General features: G+C 40.7%; 1 protein-coding gene across 1 annotated transcript in view; it reads right to left on the bottom strand.

Annotated features, from left to right (window-relative positions):
* Positions 1–22,885: 22,885 nt before the first annotated feature.
* The window catches only part of hsd11b2 (hydroxysteroid (11-beta) dehydrogenase 2), a 65,629-nt gene continuing 61,309 nt past the window's right edge, over positions 22,886–27,205 (bottom strand). The window contains exon 5 of the mRNA XM_060837762.1: positions 22,886–23,556. Coding sequence (XP_060693745.1) covers positions 23,219–23,556 — 338 coding nt within the window. The 3' untranslated portion in view covers positions 22,886–23,218. The remainder of the gene's footprint in view (positions 23,557–27,205) is intronic.

Here is a 27,205-nt window from a genome sequence, read left to right on the forward strand (position 1 = left end):
TGGTATCTGGTACCAACCCTGCCATATGTGAATGCATGGTTCCATTGATGCTCAAGGTACTTTTGCTGTCCTCCGATCCAGGCTCTTGGCTCAACTGCCTACCTGCAGCTTCACTCAGTGCCTTGCCTTGACATTTGATGCCTACTTGTCAGTCTGTTCACAACCTCTCCACCTTGCACTCTGGACCAGTGAACAGTAAGGCAGCATAGTGAGTGGGAGGGAGGCACTGAAGGGTGAGGAGCAGGGTGGACAAGTAATTATAAACTTGGACGTGAACAAATCACAATCCCATGAAGCAAATTCATTAAAATGTTTTGCAACTATTTTAATTGCTCCTACTTTTTGGTGCAGGCACCTCTGCTGGCAACGAGTCACAGACACCGACTGTAGCTGCAATGTCTGTGCAATGGCAATAATCACTGCCTTTTCCAAGTTTATCTTCAATCTTAAAGGAAAATTCTCATCCTGGGTGCCACTATATTGAACTTTCATTGTATCTCTTTTTTCTTCTGAAGACTGTCATTTCTTGATATAATCTGTTTTCCTAATTACTTACTCGCAACCTATCTTTCCCTGAGCAGATTGTATCTCCTTCACAGCTTCCTTTGTCCAATTGGCTTTCTGCTGTCACTAAACCAGGAAGATTGTGCTGTGTTCCTTTAACCAAATAAATAATAAAGGCTGAATGTCTAAGGCCAATGGGTGACAACTGCCATGAATTACTTGTTTCTCTGTTCTTTAACCAATTCTCTTTGTACTAACAAAACCTGGTACCTTTTATCATTTTTGTAAATGTCGTTTCAAAATACATCTAAGAGTTTTCCTTAGCTTGCTCTGCAACCTCAAAAAATTCAACTGTTTGTTAAACATTCTTTCAAACCCATGTTCCCTGAAATAATGTCATTATTTTCTAAGCCTTGCTGAGGACAAATCTGGTCTGGCCCTGGCGACTTGTCAATCTTAATGTTTGTCAAAATTTTCAGCACATCAGCTTCCTCAATCTCTATCCATTCCAGCATGTTTACCTGCTCGTCAATGGTTTCATTCACTACAAGATCCTTTTCTTTAGTAAATACAGAAACTCATTTTGGGCTTCCCCTACCTCCTCAGACTCTATACACAAGTTCCCTATGCTATCCCTCTTCGGCCCTACGCTTTCTTTGATCATTCTCCTATTCCTCACGTACGTGTAAAATGCCTTTGGATTCTCCCTAATCCTTCCTGCCAAGCCTTTTTCATGCCCCCTCCTGGCTCTCCTCAGACCATTTTTGAGCTCCTTCCTCGCCTGCCTGTAATCCTCTATAGCTGAGCAGACCCTTGCTTCCCTCCACCTTACGTAAGCTGCCTTCTTTCTTTTGACAAGAAGCTCCTCCGCTCTCGTCTTCCAAGGTTCCTTTATCGTACCCCTTCATGCCTGTCTCAGAGGAACACATATTTATGCATCACTCTCAGCAACTGTTCCTTAAACAGTCTCCACATGTCTATAGTGCCCTTTCCATGGAACAATTGCTCCCAGTCCATGCTTCCCAACTCATGTTTGATAGCATCAGTTTCCTTTTCCCCAGTTAAATATCCTCCCATTGTTCCTGCTTCTCTCCTCCATTGCTATGTAGAATGTGAGGCAGTTGTGGTCACTGTCACCAAAATGCTCTCCCACCGCAAGGTCTGACACCTGCCCTGGCTCATTGCTGAGCATCAAATCCAAAATGACCTCTCCCCTCGTCAGCCTGTCAACATCCTGAGTTAGGAAACTCTCCTGAACGCACCTTACAAAAACAGCTCCTTCCAAACCATCTGCTCAAAGGAGGTTCCAATCAATATTGTGAAAGTTAGTCACCCATTACAACAACCCTACTACATTCACACTTTTCCAAAATCTGCTGACCTATGCTTAATTTCCACGCATATTGACTCAGTAGGCAGACCCTGTAGCTGTGATACCCACTCTGACTGCGGCCTCTCCTCTTTTCCCCCTCTTCTTATTCTTTTTAAATGTTCTAAACCCTGGAACATCCAGCAACCATTCCTGCCCCTGAGAAACCCCACTTCTCTGTATGGCCCCCCCGCCATACTAGTTTAAACCCTCCTGAACCACTCGAGCAAACCTCCCACCCAGGACATTGGTCCCCTTCTAGTTCAGGTGCAACCAGTCCTTCATGTACAAGTCCCACCTTCCCCAGAAGGCATCCCAATTACCTACATATCTGAAGCCCTCCCTCCTACACCAGCTGCGCAGCCATGTGTTAAGCTGCACCCTCTCCCTGTTCCTCGCCTCGCTATCTCGTGGCACCGGTCGTAAACCTGAGAACACTACTCTGTTCATCCTGCTCTGCAGCTTCCACCCTAACTCCCTGAAATAACTTTATATCCTCAATCCTTTTCATGGCTATATCATTGGTGCCAATATGTAACACGATTTCTGGCTGTTCGCCCTCCCTTTTCAGAATCTTATACACCGATCGGAGACGTCCCGGATCCTAGCACCAGGGAGGCAACATACCTTCCGGGAATCCCGATCCTGACCACAAAATCTCCTGTCAATTCTCCTAATAATCAAGTCTCCTACCACTAGCGCTTTCCTATTCTGCCCCTTTCCCTTCTGGGCCACTGTCAGGCTCAGTGCCAGAGAACTGACCACTATGGCTCTCCTCTGGTAGGTCATTCGCCGCCCCCCCCCCCCCCCCCCCCCCCCCCTTGCCCACAGCAGTGTCCAAAATGATATACTTATTATTTTCTCATTATTTTCTACACCTCAGTCAGGCTTCCCTCACAGCCTTCTTTTGCTCTAAGGAAAACAATCCCAGCCTATCTTTGTAGTTGAATCACTCCAGTCCAGGCAGCATCTTGGTGAATTTCCTCTATGCTCTTCCTGTAGTGCTGCATCAAGAAGTGTATACAATACTGCTAGAGCCCTCACTCATTTATTTATTTATTTTTTTATTTTGTTTTATCACTTTCGGTTGGAGCTGAGCGCGGTGAGCTAAAAATGACTTTTGAACTGTGGGTAACAGCTTGTTTGAACAGAAAACAGATCAAACACACTCTTGTTTTTGAGGCCAAGCCTGGAAGCTAATTGCAGGTTGGTTCCTGAACCAAAAGTTCTGCAGATGCTTAGTCTATCAGGGAAGAGCATTATAGTTAAACAGATAACAAAGTTGGCTATTAACAAGGCCACTACATGGGAGGTGGTCGCTGGAAGTCTGGAAAAGACATAATACTTAAGCAGATGTTGAATGGTAACTGGGGCCATGAGAAGATTGTCAATGTGTGGTTAAAGTTCGAATGAGGGGAGAGGAAAGGCATTAGGCTGTTGATGATACAGCATGAATTTCTGCCTAACCTCCCATGAGCTGCTGTTGGAGACTCGATAGAAAACTGATAGTTATTGCCTTTATCTGAGTGAATTGTAAACATAACAGTAATTGACATCTTCAGAAAATCAACCAAAAAATCCATCTTTGCCTGTGGAACAATGTATCATGAAAACTGAGTAATCTGGCCTGTCTTGTTCTTTTCTCATTTATTCCATAACTTTCATTTGTCTGTTTTGTCAAAATGGGGCTGAAAACAAAGGTTTTTATTTTTAGAGCATATACCAATTAGATTACCTAGTTTCATTTTGCTCTTCTAAGTTATTACATTGTTAATAAATTGCTAAGTCTTTTGTTTAAAATACAACTGGTGTCTGGAATTGATTATTCAGTGTGATTGGTTATTCAAAAGTCTGATCAGGGACCGCTGGGGTCAATTTTGAGGATCTTTTGAAGGTTTTAATTTTACCTATAGTGATTACAGGGGTAGAAAGGTTGATTTTTTTTTTTATTCAGCTGCCTTTCTCCATGTCGTAACACTTCCCAAAATGTATCACTTCATGCTTTTCAGGATTAAATTCAATGTTACCACTCTTTAACCCACTTGATTAGCCTGTCTATATTGACTGGTAGTCTCAGGCTTTCATTCTTGCTATTTATTACACCACCAACTTTCATGTCAACTGCAAAACCTACTGATACTTCTAGATCATGCTTCCTAAATGTCCAGATCACTAATGTACACTGCAAGAAATCCAGCACCAAACCCCATTGCTAGGTACACATTTAGTCAAAGACTCCTTGCAAACATCACCCTCTGGTTCTTGCAATTTGGATCCCATTAGCTCTTGGTCTCACACAGCAGAATGGTTAAACTACTTTTGACAAAGCCTTACTGAAGTCCATGGAGGCTACATCAATCTCACTACCCTCATCTATGCATCTCATCACCAGCTCAAAATATAATCAGATTTGTTAGATATGATCTCCAGTCTAAGCCATGCTAACTATCCTTGATTAATCTGAGCTTCTCGAAGAGGAGATTAATTCTAACCCTCTGAATTTTTTTTAAACAATAGTTTCCCTATCCCTGATTTTAGACTCACTGGCCAGTAGTTTTCTAGTTTTTCCCTTTCACCCATCTTTAACAGTGTAGTATTAACTGCTGTCCAACCCTCTAGCATCCCCTCCTGTGACCGAGGGCATGAAAATTAATGTCAAAGCCCCTGCAATCTCCTCCTTTGCAACCTACAACAGCCTTGGGTACACCTCATCTGATCCTGAGAGCTTATTCACTTATCCACTTGCAAGCTTGTTAAAACTCTAAATATCTGCTTCCTTTCAATATCCTACCCTCTTTGAGGAATATGGCCAATATTACAGCACATGAAACTGTAGGAATCCCAATGTATATACTGATAAGAGTAGAAATGGAGGCTCTCAACTGCCTGATGATTGTAGTCTACTGTCCCTGACCACAAAGTAGATCTGTGCTATCCCTGAAACTTAAAAGGAGGGGAGTGACTGTCTTTGATCAAAATATCTGAAATAACTCACCCTTTACTTAGTGTCTCACAATGCTTGCACCTCAGATTCCAATCAATAATTCATATTTTCTTTAACACTTTAAAAAGAAAAAAAATTGAAAACCTTTGTTAGGTGTGACGAATCAAGTTGCTTTGTTTCACAGACAAGTGAATTGTACAAAGTGTTGTGGCGCAACATCGAGGGCCGAAGGGCCTGTACTGCGCTGTTATGTTCTATGTAAAATAGGTTCAACTTAGCTATTGCTTAAAGCCATTAAGTAATCCAACACCGTATCATGGTGATCTAATCATTATTCATTGAATTTAGCAACTTGCACAGTTTAATTCAGTTTCAATGGTGCCATATGCACTCATAGATGGTATTGTCATGGGATCCCCACCAGACACAATTCTCTCATATTTTTGGATTTCTTAAATATGTCCTTGATTAAATAACACTTACCCTCTTTCTCTTGCATATTTCTGATATGTAGCTGCTCTCTTTGAATCCAAAGCTGAATGTAAGAATTTCCTGCCTTGTCTTATTGGTCTCCATCCTGTGCTCAAATTCATGTTTGAAATGGAGTAGTCAAATTATAACTCCCTTTCCTCATTGTTTTAGTTGAGAAATTAGTCAGGGATTCTCTTCTGCTGTCTACTGCATTCCTACCTTCACTGGTCAGTATATATGTTTGGCCTCCTACAGTTCCATGTGCTGTAATATTGGCCCTATCCCTCATAAGTAGGGCCCAAACCTCTTGTTCACTGCAACCTGCTGCTGAAACAGGGTCGAGAGTGTGGTGCTGGAAAAGCACAGCAGGTCAGGCAGCATACCCGGAGCAGGAGAATTAACATTTCAGATAAAAGCCCTTCATATCTGAATGAAGCTTGTGGGTTGAGAGATAAATGAGAGAGGTGTGGGGCTGGGGGGGGAAAAGGTACCTGTGAATGTGGTAGGTGGGTGGAGCTGAAGTGGATAGGTGGGAAGGAAGATGGATAGGTGAAAAGGGCGGTGCTGAGTTAGAGGCTTGGGACTGGGATAAAGTGGGGAGAGAGCAAGAGGAAACTGGTGAAATCCGCATTACTGGGATAAGGTGGAGAGAGGGAACTCGGCACCACTCTCTTGACCTGTTCATCTTCCTTTCCCACCTATCCGCTCCACCCTCCTTTCTGACCTATCACTTTCTCTCCCACCTTCATCCACTTGGCGCATTCCCAGGTACCTTCCCCACCTGCCTCCCATTTATCTCTCATGCCTCCGGCCCACAAGTCTCATTTGTGATGAAGGCCTTATGCCCCGAAAGTCAATTTTCCTCTTTTGGATGCTGCCTGACCTGCTGTGCTTTTACTGCACCACACTCTCGACCCTGTTTCACATTCTCCAGCATATGTAGTCCTCGCTTTCTCCTAGTTGATGCTGAAACAGGACATACCAAGACCATCCTGTGGGATAAAGGCTGTTTTGATTGGATCATTTATCATGTGAGCTTATGAACAGCCTGAAGGCAGTCATTCTTAATCCTGAAGATAACCAACCAACCCATGCTTGCAACATGGACAGCACAATACCTAACGTTAGATGTGGTTCTGCAATTAGACAGCATTTGAATAATCGTGAATGTGTGAGGAAATATGCTGATAGCCAATTCAGGATTGTCAGGTGGGTTCATAGTATGCTGTAGTTTCATGTACTGGAAGCTAAATCTATTAATACATGGGGCCCTGTTTTTATGCAGACAGAAGGATCACATATTTGTACTGTACCTGTTTCAGCTCAAAAAAAATAGGTGGCAGCTGTTTACTGGTTCATCTCTCAAGAAGGTGACTTGATCAATCAGTCAGCCTGTCTTGGTTTAAAACAAAGTCTGGCTGCTAACCAATGAGTACACTCCAATCATGTGCTATAAATGTTGGTTTTTCTGCTGAAATTGATATTTTTTGCAAAATGTCCTGATGAATGCAAGATGTTAAAATTTGACAACATGAGTGTTTTGAGCAATACCCAAGTTCTGTACTTGAATAAATGACTATTAGATTCAACTTATTTTACTCAATCTTGCTTTGTTTCCCAAAACAGGAAATTAAACCACATTTTCTGACCTATTTTGTAGATTCATTTTTTTTGGTCCTTGAGGAATTCCCAAATTGGAAATCCTGACCTCGGCCAGGCACTTATTCAGCACTTAATGATCATGCTTGCCTTCATCGCTTTGTGTCTGTCGCCAGTGGCAACTAAAATCTTGATTTCTTCCTGACGTGATTGGACAGTCGATTACACTAAAACCAGCTGTTTCTTCTCCATTTCTGCCATTCACAAAATGATTGGCCTGGGATAAACACTCAGCTTATCCATTGTGACATTTTGCATACAGGCCCATCTGATTTTCATTTATTTTTGCAATACTGATAGCTTGTATTGTTTTTCCTTTTTCAAATCTGTACATACTGATTTCAGACTTCAACACACTTCAATAGAATTCCATCTCAATCTGGTCAAAAATGTTGAAATGAGATTTTTGAACCATGGGGAAAAAATTGCAATAAAAACGTTGTGTGTTCATAATATTACAAACAGGACCCTTCTAGTCTTGTGGCTTCACAGATTTTCATTTGAACTGTTCAGTTTAAGATAAAATTATTGCTAATTTCTGTGCTCGTTCAGGATATGTATTTAGAACCCTTAGGATGGTGACTTGACTTCTTTATACTTTACTGGAGTCAGTTTACTGAGTTTCTTCTGATTTGATGTGGTGTTTGTGGAGTGTTATCATTGCTGTCCACAGGCAGTGGCTATGATGTTAACAAGAGAAGAACAGAGAAGTAATTATCCTGAATGCAAAGATGACCACCTGCACATGTACAAATAGACCCAATGATGTTGGCTACTGTAATTGATGTCCTAAAATAGAATGCATTTGCGCACAATGCAAGGTTAATGTCTCTACCTTCCAGGTATAATAATGTCATCATTTGTACACAGGCAATCCCCCTTGAGTTGACATTCTGAGGCTTCAGCAAAACCAGACCATGGAGATCCCTGGATATAAGAGATCACAGCCCTTTGTTTTGGCAATTTGATTGCTTTTAGTTCCTTGACTCTGTCATAGCTAGAACACTTTTCTAGACTGTTTTGTTAGCCAACTGATTTCAAAAGGTTTTCCTTCTGGTTGATTTTCTCCTTGCCTTCTCCTTGCCTCCTTACCGTTAGCTGAATGGATTCAGCACAATCTCAAAGACTGTGTTTTTATGGAGGTTGCCTTGTTAAACTCTGGGAGAAATAACTCCAAGCAGTCATTTGTTCAACTTCTCCTTCTAGCTAATATGCTCCAATCTAGGCAACATCCAAGTAAACCTCTTCTGCACCCTCTCAAAATAGTGCAGTGGTACCCAGAACTGCGCACAGTACACCGAATGTAGCCTCAGTACAACTTTTGTATTCAAACATCTGACCATTGAAGGTAAGCACTCACATTGTGAGTGAGTGATCTAGAGTGATCAGTGTACTAGGGTAAGCAGGAAAACTGGTCTTCAGCTCCTCACATTGTGGGTGACTGATCCACTTTTTACTACCTTATCCACTTGTGTTGCTACTTTCATAGAGTTATAGACTTGTCCTCTGTGTATCAATGCTCCTAAACGTGCTGCTGTTTACTGTATAATTTCCTTTTGCATTTGACGTCCTAAAATGCATTGCCTCACACTTGTCTAGTTTAAATTACATCTGCCATTTTTCTGCCTAACTTTCCAAACGATATATATTCTGCTGTATACTTTGATAACCTTCCTCGTGATCCACAACTCTGCCAATTTTCGTATCATTTGCAAACTTACTAATGAGACCACCAACATTTTAACTCAAACTGCTTATATACATTGCAAATAAAAGCTCCCAGAACTGATCATTGCAGAACACCACTGGCCGCAGATCTTTAGTCAGAAAGACACCCCTCCATAGTTATCTTCCGTCTTCTATGACAGAACCAATTTTGTATCCACTCACATGGATCTTCTGAAACAGCCTATCATGAGGGACCTTGTCAAAAACTTTACTTAAGTCCAAATAGACAACATCTACAGCCCTAGCCTTATTTTCACCATTCCTCAAAAATATCAATTGAATTTGAGAGAAAGACCTCTCCTGTATAAAGTTGTGCTGACTATCCCTAATGAATCCATTATTTTCCATATGCCAGTAAATCCTGTCCTAAGATTCTTCTCTGACAATTTCCCTACTGCTGATGTAAGGCTCAACACTCTGTAATTTCCTAGATTTATCCGTTGCCTTTCTTAAACAAAGGAACATTGGCTATTCTCCAATCTTCTGGGATCTTACCTGTGGCTAAAGAGAATACAAAGATAACTATCAAGGGTCCATCAATCTCCTTCCTTGCCTTCCTGAGTATTCTGCAATAGGTCTTATTGGTCCTTAAGGACTTAGCTAATCTAATTTTTTTTCAAGACACCAACACCTCTCCTTAATATTGACATGCCCTAGAATATCAACATACTCTCTTTAATCATCCTTGTCACCTTGGTGAACACAAATGTGAAGTACTCATAAAGGAGCTCACCCACTTTCTCCAGCTTCGCACACAAATTCCTTCCTTTGTCCTTGAGTGGACCTTCCCTTTCCCTAGCTACCCCCTTTCTCTTATTTTATGTCTAAAATACCTTGGAATTTCCTTAATCCTACATGTCAAGGACATTTATTTCTCCCTTTTAGCCCTCCTAAATCCTTGTGAATGGTCTTTCCTGCTTCCTTTATATTCTTCAAGGGCCTTGTCTGAATTCAGTTTTCTAAATTTTACATATGCTTCCTTTTTCTTCTTGATTAAACTTTCACTATCTCTTGTTATCGAGGGTTCCCGAATATGCCATCCTTACCTCACTCCATAATATTTGTTTTAAATCATACTGAGCTTGTACAAGTGATGGCTGAATCTTTGGTGAATGATCTTGCCTATCACCTTGGCAATTTGTTTCTATAAAAAATTAACTAGGAGTGTGCAAGTTTAGCTTTTTCAACATTCACTCTCTGATCTTCACTTCATCCCATCTGCAAATGATAAAATCCTACAGGATGATGTCCAGATTTGAAAAACAAATCAGTTTTGCGGATTGCAGTACATCCAGCCAAAAAACTCAAATCTGTTCACTAAATTCAAGGAGAACGTAGAGTGTGTACGAGATCCACTTGATTAGAATCCTAGGATTTTTCAAACCCCAGCAGAGATGTGGGTTGACTTTCAACATTGTTTTACTCCTGAAGGATTGAAGTTACACGTCTAAGGGAAAAAAAGCAGTGGAATTGTGGAAAGTAGTAGTTTATTAATTCTTACAAAACCTGCCAGAAAGATCCCTTACATATTTCAGTTCTCTCCTCCATGGTAGCATGTCAATAATGGACATGCACCCAGTGAATTAGCAGCTGGATCCGAGGCAAATTGTTCTAATCTTCATCAGGTTTGTAATAAAAATATAGATATCTATTTTGCTAAAGCAAATATTGTAACATAGTTTCTAACATTTTGAGCGAATACGTGTACCCTACAAATGATACAAATAAAGACAATACAAAATATACCTGTAATATTATATGATATAGATGAAATTTTTTGCATGGGTACATGGCATTTTGTATCTCTGTTGAAATTGGAAATGTGAAATGAATTTTAAACAATAATGGGTAGCATCTTGGGAGAATAGCAATCATATCAGATTGTTATTCTGCTCATTTTATCATACTCTGTCCATGAGCTCCGCATTTCTGGGCAGGACGACTGAGCCAAGCCTCTTCAGAAATGTGGAACATACTGATTGGGAAGTCTTCCAGCATAGCACAAGATCATCTATTAGAGGCCAAACCGCACACCCTCTTTATGGTGCTAACTGTAATATTCTGGGTTTTAACGGTCACATTTACACTTGTTATGCTACAGAGAGAAGGTGTGGGTAGGGTAAATAATTGAGAGGTGTAGGATGGTGGGAGAATGAGGGGGGAGGGGAAGGTGCCAATTACATGAGTGGTTAGATGGTAAATGGATGAGAATTAGGCTTACAGCTGGGTGATGGGATTAAGTGGCAGATAGATCTGGGTAGGTTAGGTGCTGAGACATCTGGTTAAGTTATTTTGGGGGTGTTTGGGTTGGTAGCGGTTGTGAGTGATACGGTTGAGAAGAGAGTGGTAAGTTAGCAGGGGATGGGGATGTGGGGGGTTCAGTTTTATACTCATCCAACAGTTACAGCGGGTTTTAATTTTCTAACTATTCCTAGCTAACTATTCAGGTATGTGAATTTGAACCCTCGAAGTCTTTGACTCAAACTCAGAGTTGGAGATATTTTCTGAGAGCTCTCGACTCTGGGCAATTGTCTATCAGAAGTTTAACTAACCCAGGCAATTCCTGGAGAGTAAAGTTAAAAATCTCACAACATCAGGTTATAGTCCAACAGGTTTAATTGGAAGCTGTTGGACTATAACCTGGTGTTTGTAATTTTTAACTTTGTACACCCCAGTCCAGCGCTGGCATCTCCAAACCTGGAGAGTAATGTTGGGATAGCTAAGGGAGCCCACTTGTACATCTTTCAGGTTATGCTGTTGCAAGTAAATATCACTCACTCAGAAGATCCAGAACTTTAATGATCAGAGCAAGATCTAATTTTTTTTAGCATGGATTTAATTTTGGAATATTTTGTGTTGTTTGCAATGATCAGAGTAATTCCTGAGTTACCTAACTTACTTTTGTGTGGGTGTATCTTGTTCTGTTGCATTTGGTCTAGATATACTGAAATTTCTGGTTGAAAGTGACCTGTTGAAAACACCATTTTGCCCTTCATTTTTAATTTTTGAATTTAAGAGGTTACAAGATCAACTTTTTTCTGACACAGGAGAACAGTACCAGAGATAAGATGTAACCCCATAGCTAGTGTACAACAGGATACACATCCAATTGACTCTGCAGTCTTGTGAGCACAATCCAAAACTAGAGTAAAGTCGATAGCAATGCTGCTAGCTGTACTTCATTCTTTGCAAAGACTTGCCTTAAGTAAAGATCTACAGAATAATCAAACCACAAAGTACAGACAACAAGTCTCTTTTTAGCAGTTTCTTCTCTTGCATGAAATCCTTTCCTGCCTGAAGTTACTGGGATTAAAATAAAGAACAAACCGTTTGTCCGCAGCAACTGTGTCTTCAAAAGGCCATTATATTCTGTCATTACAACAGATTAACTGTACATATGACTTAAAAAGTTTGCAAGCTCTGTATTGTTAGCTTCATTGCTCTTCTGAAAAATGAATTCTATTTTGCTTGGCATGAACTTTAGGGTTTTATTGTCAGCATATGAGTGTGGAGGGTACAGATTTAAATACTAAACATTTGCTTATTCATGATGATCACGTTGACTTAATTCCTGAGCCACATGTGAATTAGTCTGTGAGGGAATATGGGTGGTGCAGTGGTCTGTAGGGTCTCTGGCAATGTGTGTTTACCACAAGACTGGCATTAATTAGTAACTTGATAGCCATCAAGAATGGAAAAGAAAGAATTCATTCTGCTACAGGCATGCTGAATATTTTTTCCAATATCCTCATCCTGCGCATCAATTAACCATTAAAAAAAATTAATTAGTTACATCAACCACCTCATTTTGTCTGAAATACCAATCTTTTGAGAACAAAGGCAAGAGATCCATTTGGGAAATAAGTTATCTATATTTTAAATTAATCCAATGGCCCAGTAATCAGATTTCAGATTATCAATGCATTCAGACTTCGCATTGTTTCAAAATCTGTAGCCCTAGAACACTTAGAGCTAGCAGTAAAACAATTTACAAGATAAGGTAAGCTATTATCAATGCATTTGACATTCAAAAACACTAATCATTTAATGCACGAGTCCTTTGATGAAGAAAGTCAAAGGAAGAACCTTCAAAGCCGCATTTAATAAGATCTTGCTAGTCTTCAATGCTGAATAATTAACTCAGTATTTTCACCAGTTTACTTGGCAATTAATTTTTTTTTCAAAATCGAGATTGCATTGCAATAGAAATCATTACTTAAAATCAATAACATTGACTTACACTTTCAAATTTAGTAAACCATAAATAGAGAATGCCCACTGATGAATCTGATTTATAACTTTAAATTACAATTGACATATTGATAGTCATTTTAAACCCACAATGATTCAAGAATATTAGCGTTGAAGCTGTGTAGCTTAGCATCTCAGATATAAGGCCTTACATTTGCAGAAAAACTAGCCAAACCCTTTCATCAAGACTTCAGGTAGCAAATATGGGCATTGTTAGAATACAAACCTAAGAGCTCAAAATCCTGAATCTATATAGATAGGACAGTGAAGAAGGCGTTTGGTGTACTTACCTTTATTGGATAGTGCAATGAGTAAAGGCCATGTTATGGTTGTACAGGACGTTGGTTAGGCCAGTTTTGGAATACTGCATGCAATTCTGTTCTCGTTGCTATAGGAAGGATATTGTGAAACTTGCAAGGGTACAGAAAAGAGTTACAATGATGTTGTCAGGGTTGGACGGTTTGAGCTATAGGGAGAGGCTGAATAGGCTGGGCTATTGCCCCTGGAGCGTCAGAGGCTGAGGGATGACCTTATAGATGTTTATATCATGAGGGGCATGGATCAGGTAAATAGCCAAGTCTCTTTCCCCTGGTGTGGGGGAATCCAAAACTAGAGGACATAGGTTTAAGGTGAGAAGGGAAAGATTTGATTAGATTTCCTACAGTGCGGAAACAGGCCCTTCGGTCCACCAAGTTCACACCGACCCTCCGAAGACTAACCCACCCAGACTCCTGCACCTATCACTATGGGCAATTTAGCATGGCCAAATCACCTGACCTGCACATCTTTGGACTGTGTGAGGAAATCCATACAGACAGGGGAGAATGTGCAAACTCCACACAGTCGCCAGAGGGGGGAATCGACCCTGGGTCCCTGGGGTTGCAAGGCAGCAGTGCTAATCACTGAGCCATCGTCACCTAAGAGGCAACTTTTTCACACAGAGGATGATGCGTGCCAGAGAAAGTGATGGAGGCGACACAGTTACAACATTTCAAAGGCATCTGAATGGGTATATGAATAGGAAGGGTTTGGAAGGATATGGGCCAAATGCTGGCAAATGGGACTAGATTTATTTAGAATATTTGCTCAGCATAGACAAGTTGGACCAAATTATCCATTTCTGTGTTGTATATCTCTATGGCCCTATTACAGAAATGTAATTGCTACTATTGCATTTTCAATATGCCTTAAAGCTCTTAAAAAGATTGAAATGTAGCAGAGTTTCAACCATAACATTAGCACCATTATGTATGGGCAGGCTACACTCCTGCTCTTGCACTGGCAAGCTTTGTCAGTTGTGCAAGTATTGGAAGGGGCATGTGCTATTTTCCTCAGAGACACTTCCCGTCCTGCCATGACATTCAGAATGGAGTATAGGCTTAGTCTGACCATTGACCGGTTGGAAAGCAGACTAAATATCAGCAATGGGATCAAACAATTCCTCATTGATCGTTGTCTGTGATTGATCTCCCTATCAAAGGGAGAAGAGAATTTTCAGCAATCTGGCCAATAAGTAGACTGAACATCTGTGGAAGAAGCACAGATTTCTTTCCATCATGGTGGTCTCTGCTGCAGATAGCTCTCAGAGCAATGACTGCCCATGAAACTATTATTTGAGACCAAGTGGATGCTGCTGTTGGATGTCTACACTCAAATACATTATCAACCTGTTCAGATAGATGGCAGGTCTGGCCTTGGTTGAGGGAGCTGGGTAGCAGGATGGGGCACAGATGGAGTGGGTATTGTTACTGCACCACGACAGCCCCCAAAGGAGTACTGGGAACTGTGTACCAGATATTTTCTAATCAAACTGAGGGAATACTGCATGAACTGAAATCTCTCAATTGAAATGTTAAACTAAGGTCCATTTACCTGTTTGTGTGGATTTTAAAGAACCTGTGGTAGTAGTTTGAAAGTGAGAATTATTCCCAATGTCCTTTCCTAATATTTACTCCACAATCAACATCACAATAAGTAGATTACCTGATCATTATAACACATTTATTGTGTGAAAATAGCTGCTACTTTTCTTCTATTACAAGAGTGTAACGCATGCTTGTCAATATAAAGAATGTCAAGATGTCGCAGTGGTCATGAAAAGCACTATGTTTTACTGTTTCACTGACCTGTTAAACATTTTCATGTACTATTGAGCTGTGCATGGGATAACTAAGTATCCATGAGCTGCATTGGCTGCCTCTTTACCATGTCATGTTTCTTATATACAACAAATGATATCTATCTCTTTAAGATGCTGCAGACTCTGGAGCAGGACATTATTTCCCAGTCAAGAGTGTGGTGCTGGAAAAGCACAACAGGTCAGGCAGCATCCGAGGAGCAGGAGAATCAACGTTTCAGGTATAAGCCCTTCATCAGGCTCCGGTGACAGACTAACCAAAAACACCTTCCACCGTGACCTCAAATCTACCTGGACCATCTCTGACACCTCACTCCCCTTCCCGGACCTCTACATCACCATCTCCGGCGACCGACTAACCAAAACAAGGATCCTAGTCACATTTTTTCATAGCCCTAGCAGGCTCATTCTCAATCAGAAGCATTGGAACTCAGAAAATCTAAATCACCAAAAGAGTGGTAAGAATATGGATCTCGCCAACTGCAAATTGGATAGATATGCATTTAATAACACCTGGATAAACATAAAGGGAGAAAGGAGATAGTTATGAGGATAGATTTAGGTAAGATGTACGGAGGCTCATGTACAGCATGAGCACCAGCATAGACATTTGGGCCATGTATCTTGTGAAATCCCATGAAAATAGCCAGAACACAAGCAGAACATTAAAAGTAGGTTGAGCATGGAAATACTGTGGAGACAATTTGCATGCACATTTATTTCCTGTTGGGAATTCAAGCATTCAGCAAACTTGAAATCTCAATTTTCAAACCTGGCTTAAGTGATATTTAACATCAGTATTTTTCTTTCTCTCTTGGGGTCAGATACATGTCTGGAAAGTGTTTCTTTTATTTGCTTTCTTCTCCCACATGTGGCATGATTGTGGTGTCTAACCCATGAATGATTGGTGACTGTTGGAATGGTATAAATGGTACACTTGCCAATCATTTATTTTCCTATTCCAGCACAGGCCTGGAAGTCAAATTCCCACTTACACGTTTTACAGAAGTCAGCAGACTAATAATAAAAATAGCAACAGGAGAACATACAAGACACACATGGCACATATCCACTTGTGTGACCGGAGGGAGACCTTTTGAGATATGTTTTTATAAATAGAAAACTTCAATAGAGAAATAACATCAGTCCAATCCCTTACAAGAAATGACCGCAAGGAGTGAATTTTTCCTACTTACAGCTACAATAAAAAGCAAAAGGAGAAGATTAATCTAAAAAAATGCACTACCGATTACAACTTGTCAAAAGAACAGCTTCTCTGTTAGACTCAGGACGATTCAATTCAAACTAGGATTACTCCAATTTACAATATTCCTCAAAGCTAAGGAGGGGCACATAATTTTAAACAGATAAAATGAAATTGCATTAAAATCATTTACAAAGGAGCATCTCCCTTGATTAATATCACATTCAGTACTGAATGAATAGAGATGACTGCAATACATTTTAACATAAAGCAGTTGATTGACCACATTTAATTTGCTGTTCATAATTCTTTAAATTCTGTTAAAAAAATATTCAGTCCAACCCTATGAAGCAGATATGATTATCTATTATCTTATACATTACTGAAGACTTGCGAAGAAAATGAGTCTCAGCTTTTCTTGGATTGTACTGCAATGCCTCATTATGCTTTCAACATGCACCAGGTCTCCAAACTGGAAACAGCTTAATGGCTTGGAGAATGATTGCTTCAGACACACCCAGAGGCCCTCCCTATTTTCCTGGATGCTGGAGCAGGCCAACCTGTAGAGTGACTCCTTTCCCTGCAAACCCTCTATCCCACATGGCTGCCATCGCAGCCTACTGTTCCTTGAAGCCACCCCTCATTCCCCCACCTTTGAGAACCAGGAAATAGTGAATCTGACTAATGGTCATTAGTTGGCTGGCTCTGGGGATCACAATAGCCAGCTAGCACTTTGTTTGTCAGCCTGAAGCAAATAGTGCAAATAGGGAAATTCTTGCCACTAGTAGGCCCACCAAATTATACCAACAAGCTCTGTTATTCCCTTCACCCGAACAGAATTGTAAAGTTAAAATTTTAATATGTTTACAGTTATAAATACAGTACTTTAACTTCCTGACGAATGTGGGCTGACACAATTTGAAGCAGAATCTGGTGATGATGAGCTTAGCACCGGGAGCAGCTTGCTTCATCTTTTATGCCTTTGACAAGGGGCGCGGTGAATTTCTTGTGAGGCAGCAGCAAGTTGCCAATTATTGAGGATTATTGCCTGTTAAATGACTTGTTGATGATCTAACGTCCTCATTAATATTCAGCTTTCTCCCTTACCAATGTCATCAAACAAGCTCAACAACATGAAAAATCATAATGGCAATCAGAGCAGGGCCACGGAGAATTCAGTTCACCACTTAGTCACAGTGACCTCCATGATGGAAAGTGGGCACTGCCACCCCTGTACCAGTCACATGCACTTCACATCCACAGACATTGACAGCTCCAAGAATCCTCATGGCACATCTCCAGTCTCTGTACAGCATCCTTCTGTATTCGAATGCTGTACATCAGACTGCACTAGCAGTTATCATTATAATGCTGCAGCAAGAATACTATGTGCTCAGGGACACACACCTGCTTCATGGACTAGATCAGGCTGTACATCCAGGCTCTTCACTCGCTATCATAGTGTTTACCCACTGAATATTTGGAAGCTAATTCCCTGCCTTGCAATGTCCTGCCTTACATTTTTGTACTTTGCCCCCTCAACCAGAGATGCAATGCTGATTTCACTTCTGTCTTGCCTTTCCATTTAATGCAGACATAAAAGAAGGAAGCTTGTCATAGTTGTCAGTAGGCCTCAGTTAATTCAAGGGGCCCTGGCTCAGTAGATAAAGAACAGCCTCAGATACCAGTTCAGGGACTTGGTAACCATCTGTCATGCAGCCATTAAGGATTTTCAAGACCACTCCCCACCTCTTCCTCTGCTACATTGATGACTGCATTGGCGCCACCTCATGCTCCCGCGAGGAGGTTGAGCAATTCATCAACTTCACCAACACATTCCACCCTGATCTTAAATTTATCTGGACCATCTCTGACACCTCCCTCCCCTTCCTAGACCTCTCCATCTTCATTAATGACGACCGACTTGACACTGACATTTTTTACAAACCCACCGACTCCCACAGCTACCTGGATTACACCTCTTCCCACCCTACCTCCTGCAAAAATGCCATCCCGTATTCCCAATTCCTCCACCTCCGCCGTATCTGCTCCCAGGAGGACCAGTTCAACCACAGAACACACCAGATGGCCTCCTTCTTTAGAGACCTCAATTTCCCTTCCCACATGGTTAAAGATGCCCTCCAATGCATCTCGTCCACATCCCGCACCTCCGCCCTCAGACCCCACTCCTCCAACCGTAACAAGGACAGAACGCCTCTGGTGCTCACCTTCCACCCTACCAACTTTCGCGTACACCAAATCATCCGCCAACATTTCTGCCACCTCCAAAAAGACCCCACCACCAGGGATATATTTCCCTCCCCACCCCTTTCCGTCTTCTGCAAAGACCATTCCCTCTGTGACTATCTGGTCAGGTCCACGCCCCCCTACAACCCACCCTCCCATCCTGGCACCTTCCCCTGCCACCGCAGGAATTGCAAAACCTGCGCCCACACCTCCTCCCTCACCTCCATCCAAGGCCCTAAAGGAGCCTTCCACATACATTAAAGTTTTATCTGCACATCCACTCATATCATTTATTGTATTCGTTGCTCCCGATGCTGTCTCCTCTACATTGGGGAGACTGGACGCCTCCTAGCAGAGTGCTTTAGGGAACATCTCCAGGACACCTGCACCAATCAACCACACCGCCCCGTGGTCCAACATTTCAACTCCCCCACCCACTCTGCCGAGGACATGGAGGTCCTGGGCCTCCTTCACTTCTGCTCCCTCACCACCAGACGCCTGGAGGAAGAATGCCTCATCTTTCACCTCGGAACACTTCAACCCCAGGGCATCAATGTAGACTTCAACAGTTTCCTCATTTCCCCTTCCCCCATCTCACCATAGTTCCAAACTTCCAACTCAGCACTGTCCCCATGACTTGTCCTTCCTGCCTATCTTCTTTTCCACCTATCCACTCCACCCTCCTCCCCGACCTATCACCTTCATCCCCTCCCCCACTCACCTATTGTACTCCATACTACTTTCTCCCCACCCCCTCCCTCCTCCAGCTTATCTCTCCACGCTTCAGGCTCTCTGCCTTTATTCCTGATGAATGGTTTTTGCACGAAACGTGGATTTTACTGCTCCTCGGATGCTGCCTGAACTGCTGTGCTCTTCCAGCACCACTGATCCAGAATCTGGTTTCCAGCATCTGCAGTCATTGTTTTCACCATTATGGGAAAGGAGCCAATTGTCAAGCAACACACACCCATCTTCAGTCTTTCTTCTCTACTGTGGCCTGCTTTATTTCTGGAGATGAAAGTCAGTGACATAGATGTTATTTTTGATGAAGGTGGGTAGTGTCCTGGTTGAGTGAGTAAGTAGCACAGAGGGCATATTGTTAGTGGTGTCAGGCTTTGGGATTTGTGACAGTGAATGAGGGAAGATGATGCAGGTATTAGTGAGAGTGATAGAACGAGTCATGGTAGGACCTCAATGTGATAGCACAGATAAAGTGTGTGAGATACTGAACAGAAAATGGTGGCATGTCCATTGGCAGAATGAAGAAGATCATTGACCTTCTTCCCCAAACCCTTGCAGGGCTGCTCTGGACTGACAGTGCTTGTCTGGATGACTAAAGGCTTTTAAAGATGGTGCAGGAGCAAGAGATGCTTGTGAATTCTGTGATATCAGCTGAGTGGCAAGTTATTCTGGGAACACTGCATAGTATGATGGTGCCAGAACCAGATGAGAAGGATACCTTAGGGCAAGGTAGGTAACTAACAAGGAGGGTTTGGTAAGGGGTGATACAATGGCTCAGTAGTTAGCACTGCTGTCTCACAGCACCAAGGACCCAGGTTTGATTCCACCCTCAGGTCAGTCACTGTCTGTGTTGAGTTTGCACATTCTCCCTGTGTCCATGTGGATTTCCTCCCACAGTCCAAAGATGTGCAGGTTAGGTGAATTGGCCACGCTAAATTCCCCATAGCATCCAGGGATGTGCAGGCTCGGTGTCTTATCCATGGTAAATTCAGGGATTGTAGGATAGGGTGGGATGTTCTGTAGAGGGCTGGTGTGGATTCAATGGCTTGCCTTTCAGGAATTCTATGAGGTGGCGAGAAAAATGACTAGGCCTTACGGTAGAAATCCTTCCAAAAAAATGGTACTTGCACTTCGCCAAAAAACATTAGATTCAGCCTATATTACTTGTAGCTCCTTCATGGTCACTTGACCTCATGAGTAATCTGATTTGAAAGGCTTTGATATAGTAGATACAGAGAGACTATTCCTTCACATTTGAAAAGAGCATAGCTTAAGACCATGATATATTTCCCCCTCCTGGATTTCTTGGTGACTAGAAGAAACTTACATCATTCAAAAAGGAAAAAATGGAACTTGCTAAAAACCAATGATATTGATCCGTTTAAAGGGTAACTAAACAAACAATTGAGGGTAAAACGAGATTGTGGGTCTGATGGTAGTTTCATGATGGAAGGACTGGTTGGGGTCAATGGATATATGATGCAGAAACAGACCACTGTAAACCTATGCCTTGCTCTTGTGTTAAGCCAGGCCATCTAACTAGAATTATCATCAAAGACCTTGTTCCAAGCATTCAGACAGAGCACCAAGCAAGAATAGTTCCGTGGATTGAACTTCAATTTTTATAATCTGCACTATAAATTTATCATTAGTCACTAATCCAAATATTACAGGACAGAAATTACACATCAGCAACTGCAAATGTGTTGCTGGTCAAAGCACAGCAGGCCAGGCAGCATCTCAGGAATAGAGAATTCGACGTTTCGAGCATAAGCCCTTCATCAGAAATTACACATCAACAAATCTAAATGGCAGCTAGTGCTCAAAGAGTTAACAGAGGCTTGTAGTCAGTTACATACTACGTTGTTTTGATGAGAAAGACATTGAGAATTTTGCTGAGGCAGTACTTCCATTGTGATGGTTCAAATAAGTGCACTACAATGTTCTCCCAAGAGCCATAATCATGCCAATACAAGAACAAGATGTGATCTGATATTTATTTAAGTAATACAGGAAGAAAAAACTGGAAAGAAAATACTACATAGACCTACATTTGACCACAAGCTATTCTTTTGCAAAAATGAAAATGGGATAACTTGTTTCATCTTGTGATGTAAAACAAGCTGTATGGTCCTTGAATAAATACAAAAAGTCTGTCTATTACAATAAAAACCATTCTCAACATGGTTCAAGTTATATCACATCCTTACATTCTGTATTTTCATATCTTTCAAAGACCCTTTGGCATTTGTGATTCTAAATTAAATCTATTAATCATCAAACATAACATTTCCAAATATAAAAGCTAATTTTTAACTTGGGCTACATTTCTATTCCTAAATTAAAACTTACAGGCATGAAAGTAATATTCATGATTAATGATGAGAGTTAGGTCATTTTGCTTTTTCCCTGAATTTATCACAGCACACGCTTTGCACAAATTACATCTTTAAAAGAATAAAAATCAAAGCTTTCCATTATTCTGCAGGTTTTGCTCCAGTAGTTACAACAGATGTAAGGAAATATTAACTTAAAGGATATCATAAGAACGTAGGCTCTGCATCACAAATTATTTGACTAGAATAAATACTTGCAGTGTTGATGGCTACAGTGACACATGGACTTAAATCATACTTCAAAGATGAATTCATTAACATTGATGTTCAAAGCATAAACAACAGATTAATAATATACACAAGCACACACAGAGAATCAAATGTATATGCAGTATAGATAAAGACCCCATTCATAGCTTCTTAATGCCATTGTTTTGTTTTGGACATTCCATGATTGAATATTTTACCAGTAGTTCCTGAAAGCTAGCAGAAAGTTTTGACTTTCACTAGCTTCAACTGAAAGAGGTTTATTGATAAGTGATATCAAGCAGCAGTATAACATTGATCAAGGCTTTGTTTGAACAATATATGTTGAATTTTTAATATGCATTAAACAAATTTTTTTCTAAAATGCTTAAACAAATGAAGGATGCAAATAGTACCTTTTTTGAAGAAAATGGATAACATATAGAACAAGGATCACTTTGAAAGGAATATTCTCTTACCAAAATCTTCTACAAAAGGTGTAGAGGATTCCTTCTCTTTGGAAGAAATTTCCAGTCCTGAACTATATTATCGACTTCTATCTTTGGATATTATTTTAGAGTGAATATAGCATTTATAAAATGAATTAAGCACACTATTTGGTAAAAATAGGTATATGGATTGATAGGTTCAAAAGTCATTTTTTTTAAAATCATAGGTTTGTTGCATCGATAAGCAGAATTTCTTCAAAAGGTTGATGAAGATTGAAACAATCCAGATTTCCCCAACAAGTTAGATTGCATCTTCAAAATTGTTCAAAGAACAATTATTTATAAAACTTACACTGGATTCCATTGTTAGGAGTATAATTTTACAATCTTTGTCCTGCAAACATGCTCCCTTTATGTGCCAGAATCTAACATTTTATAAAACCACAACTTCTGGGATTTTAGAACATTTAACCCATAATTATAAGTTACATTAAAACAGACAATCATATTCAAAAACAGATAAGTAATATTTGAAACTTGGGATGCTGTTGAACATTTTCAGATAATCCTTTACAATTGATTTTTTTAAAAAAGCTATATTTTATACAATTGTTATTTTATATACAAAATGCCCGAGTGTTAAAAACTTGGGAGTACTATATACCTTCAATGATTGGAATCAATTAACAACATGGGTGTTCTATTATAGATGGCCAATGCACTTTCGTGAATTTAGCACGCGGACAGTGCAGTGAAATTTATCTCCCATCTTTCCTTCCTTCTTATCTCAGTTTTCCCAGCAGAGTGAATTATATTCACGGTGTTACTAAGTGAACAACTAATACATTGAGGTTTATCAGAAAAATGTATCATTTTTTACAATATGTATTCTCCTCACCACCAGCCTCCAAACCCACCCCACCACCACTGCACTATTTTTGCAAACCCTTTGGCAAGACTTTTTTAATTAAGAAAAACCTGTTGAAAATTAAATCACTCAGTGATGTTGGTAAAATACATAGAAAGATATACAAAACAATAACTGCTTTTCCCGCATAATATCTTGGTTTTGGATTTCTTGAGAGTATAGCATCAGTGATGCTTTCAATGACAGGGCTAAAGTCCTCCTTGGCAGTTGTAATGTATTTCAGGAATAGGTCTTTTGTTTCTAGCATATACTCTTCCCCATAGTCCTGAAGCAGTTCTGAAGAAATATTCTTTATGAGATGGTGGACTTGCTGTTCCCAGTACTCAAAATTACGTGATGGAGCTGGAAATTTGACACAAGAATGATTAAATAATAAGACAAACAACAAAATAATAACATTTTCTTTCAGACAGGAAAAGAAGATATTGTCGTTTGGCAGTGTAGATCGATAAGACTGCAATCTTCCTCATCCATAAATCATAAAATGTCTAATTAATAACCATTTGCAATGATCTGGATTTACCAGAATCTGGATCTTCCTGACGTTCTGCCGTCATGCTATAGTAATCATGACCAGTTTATACACAAGTGAGGTGCTATTGCCTTTCAACAAAAGTACATGGAGTTCAGGCTCAGAACCAAATCTTTACAAGTAACAAATGTTAGAAATTGACTAAAAAGAAAGCCAATGGATAGGTGTATTGGAGAACATCAGCAACACTTACACAAACATATGCCTCATTAGTCAATTTGATTGGCACCACAGGCACTGGACTCAATATTCACCTCCTCTGCCACAGATACTGTGACTGTTATATGCCCCATGTACAGTTCACTCACCAACTCTACTTTGACCTCCTCTCCATCCCAAAAATTCCTTCTAAATTTTCTTTACACTTAGCAAGCTGCAAACTTAGCATTGCTTTCTTCTTCACGGGCAACATAAAAGAATTGAAGTTTCAAGAAGTTATGGAGAGCTTGGCTAGTTCAATGCATCATGCAATCCAATTTTCTGGCTGCTCATAACTGCATAAACACACACACATCCAAGACACTGTTCTTTGGTCTCTTTATATCACCTCCCTCACATTCTATTCTATATTATTCTATGCATCTCATCTTTCCCATGCCCTATTATATATCACTACTCATAGACCTTGTTCTCCCTGTCCTCACCTAATCTCAATCTAATCTTTCTCAGAGCTGCCTATCCCACTGCTAGTCACTTATCCCATGCCTGGACTATTAGTTTCCCTTCTCTGACAAAAGAAATCCTGCTTTCAGGAGAATGGATAAAATGCAAAAAGTGTAGGCAGGATGCACCCAGCTTGAAATCCTGAGATTAGTTCCTACAAACCTTAAAAATGCATTGATTTTATCATACAGTCAAATGAAACTCAAATAATCTGAGCTTTTGTCCATTCCCCATTAATCTAGATACCTTAAATTGATCTGTGGCTTCCAGGCTGGTGTGTAAGATAAGTGTTTATTGACAGTCAAAAGCCTAAACTTTATTATAAATATTCAGGTGAGAAACTGAGATGCTGCTTATCAAAACCATTGACCATTATAGGCTGGTGTCTTTCTTCAGCTCAGAGGACCTTGACCCACTGGATACTTCAGCTCCAGCTTTGAGTCCTGGGTTATTGACTACAGCTGAATGGAAGCACTTCCAGAGTTTTATTCAAAATCAGGGCTTGAATCTAGACAGTCTCTGGGCCCCATTAGGTTTGCTCGTATTTCCTCTCTCCTAACCGCCAGCTACCTACTGCAAGTCTTCCAGGTTTCTCACCACCTAGCCTTCACTGACTTCACCAATGAATCCAGAAAGCTCACACCAGTTATGGCTCAGTTTCTCTCTTGACTATATGGTCTTGCCTAGTTCTCTGCTTCCCAACCTACCTGCTGCATACTGCTCAATCTAAATGTTCCTGCCCCTCCCCTTGTTGGAGCTCACTGCTTCTCCAACCCCAGGTTCCCTCCCTTCCACATTTGGAACGCCTCCAATTCCAGGTTCCCTCCCCCCCACATTTGGAGCACCTCCAATCCCAGGTTCTCTCTTCTCTCACGCTCAGAGCTCCTCCAATCCCAGCTTTGCTCAGTTCTTATTTCCCCCACGCTACCATTACTTGCTTTGTAACCCTTCTATTGAAAATATGTTGAGGTCTCACATAGGAGTCCAGGTCGGATTGATTCCCAACAGTCCCATGCTTCAAATGTGATGGTGACATGAATTACTCCACTACTCCTCCATATTCCTATCCTCTCACTCAGATTAAGTCAATTATTTAACAAGAGAGCTCTGAATGTCTTGTTAATTATGCACACAAGAAATTGCTAAACTGTATAATCACACTATTCTAATGTTGAAGAATTATGCTGCTATAAGGATTAAAGGGAGTTGCAATGGATTGTCAAATTCAAGTTATTGGACACAACAGGCACTAAATTATTTGGGATTTCCTGCCTATATTTTTCTCCTTCTCTTTCTGAAAGCTGTTAACTGATGGGAGCAGCCTTGTGGTTCCTTGGCCAGTTGGCTGTTCCTCTGTATTGAGAATTTTGGCAGGCAAGTCAACGGCCATGGGTATAACAACCAAACTCCACATTATTCAAAATCAAACCTCATAGCAGAGGCTATTAAGGTAGCAGCTAGCCTGAAAGATTCCCATATAATTCCAATTAAATAGCTAATGGGACTTGGAGGTGAATTAAAGCTCTCATTGCCCAAGCTGCCCAAATCAGAGGTCAGAGAATGGTACTAGAAAATTCAGAAGCTGTGAAACTGTTCTGCCATTTACTTACATCAGGACAAATGTGCACCACAAATTCACTTATCCACCTCGCTTTTAATAATTCATTCATGGCATGTCAATGTCATTAGCTGAGTCAACATTTATTGTTGATGTGAAGGTGGTGGTGAGCTCTCTCCTTGAACTGCTGCAAGTATAACCACTTTGCCATCAGGGATGGAATTACAGGGTTTTGACCCAGTGACACTGAAGGAATGGTGATATATTTCAAAGCTGAGGGGTTAACTTATAGATGGTTGTATTTCCATACATCTGCTCCCTTTGTTCTTCTAGATGGCAGAAGTTGTGGACTTGGAAAATGTTGTTGAAGGAGCCTCGGTGAGTTTCTGCAGTACATCTTAAGATGGTACCTCTGCTGCTACTGAGTGTCGGTAGAGCAAGGACTGAATGTTTGTGGATGTGGTGCCATCAAATGGGTTGCTTTGTCCTGGATGGTGTCAAACCTCTTGAGTGTTCTTGGAGTTGCCTTCATCCAGGCAACTGGGGAGTATTCCATTGCACTCCTGATTAGTCCCTTGTAGATGATGGACAGGCTTTGGGGAATCAGGTGGGTTACTCACTGCGGAATACCTAGTTTCTGACCTATTCTTGTTGCCACAGTATTTATATGTTTAGTCTAGTTGATTTTCTGCTCAATGGAAACCTCAATGATGTTGATAGTGGGGAAAATCAGTGATGGTGATGTAATTGAATGTCAAGGGGCAATGTTTAGATTCTGTCTTTTTGGAGATGGTCACTGTCTGGCACTATCGTAATTTGCTATTTGTCAGCCAAACAGATTTCCTTCCCTTAAGAGCATTAGTAAACCAAATAGGTGTTTACAGTCTCATTGCTTTCATTAGACTTCTGATTTCAGATTCTTTTCTAATTCAGCCACAAATCTGGATCCCGAGAGCATTACTTGGATTTCTAGATTATTAATCCACTTTGTCACTGCATCTTCTTGATTGGTTATCCTTCAGTACCTTTACTCAATGGAAATCTATTGATCTCAGTCTCAAAAGTTCCCTTTATCCAAGCATCCATTACAATTGGTGTTTCAAAACTTTCCTACGAACAGGGATCAAAGCTAAAGGGTCAAAGAAGATAACATGCTCAAAACGAGTTTTACAAAAGGAAAAGAAACAATTGTCATGAAGTGCCACTAAATTTAAAAAGCCCAATATTGCATCAAGACA

The sequence above is a fragment of the Hemiscyllium ocellatum genome, chromosome 17, assembly GCF_020745735.1.
Source record: "Hemiscyllium ocellatum isolate sHemOce1 chromosome 17, sHemOce1.pat.X.cur, whole genome shotgun sequence".
Taxonomy (NCBI): domain Eukaryota; kingdom Metazoa; phylum Chordata; class Chondrichthyes; order Orectolobiformes; family Hemiscylliidae; genus Hemiscyllium; species Hemiscyllium ocellatum.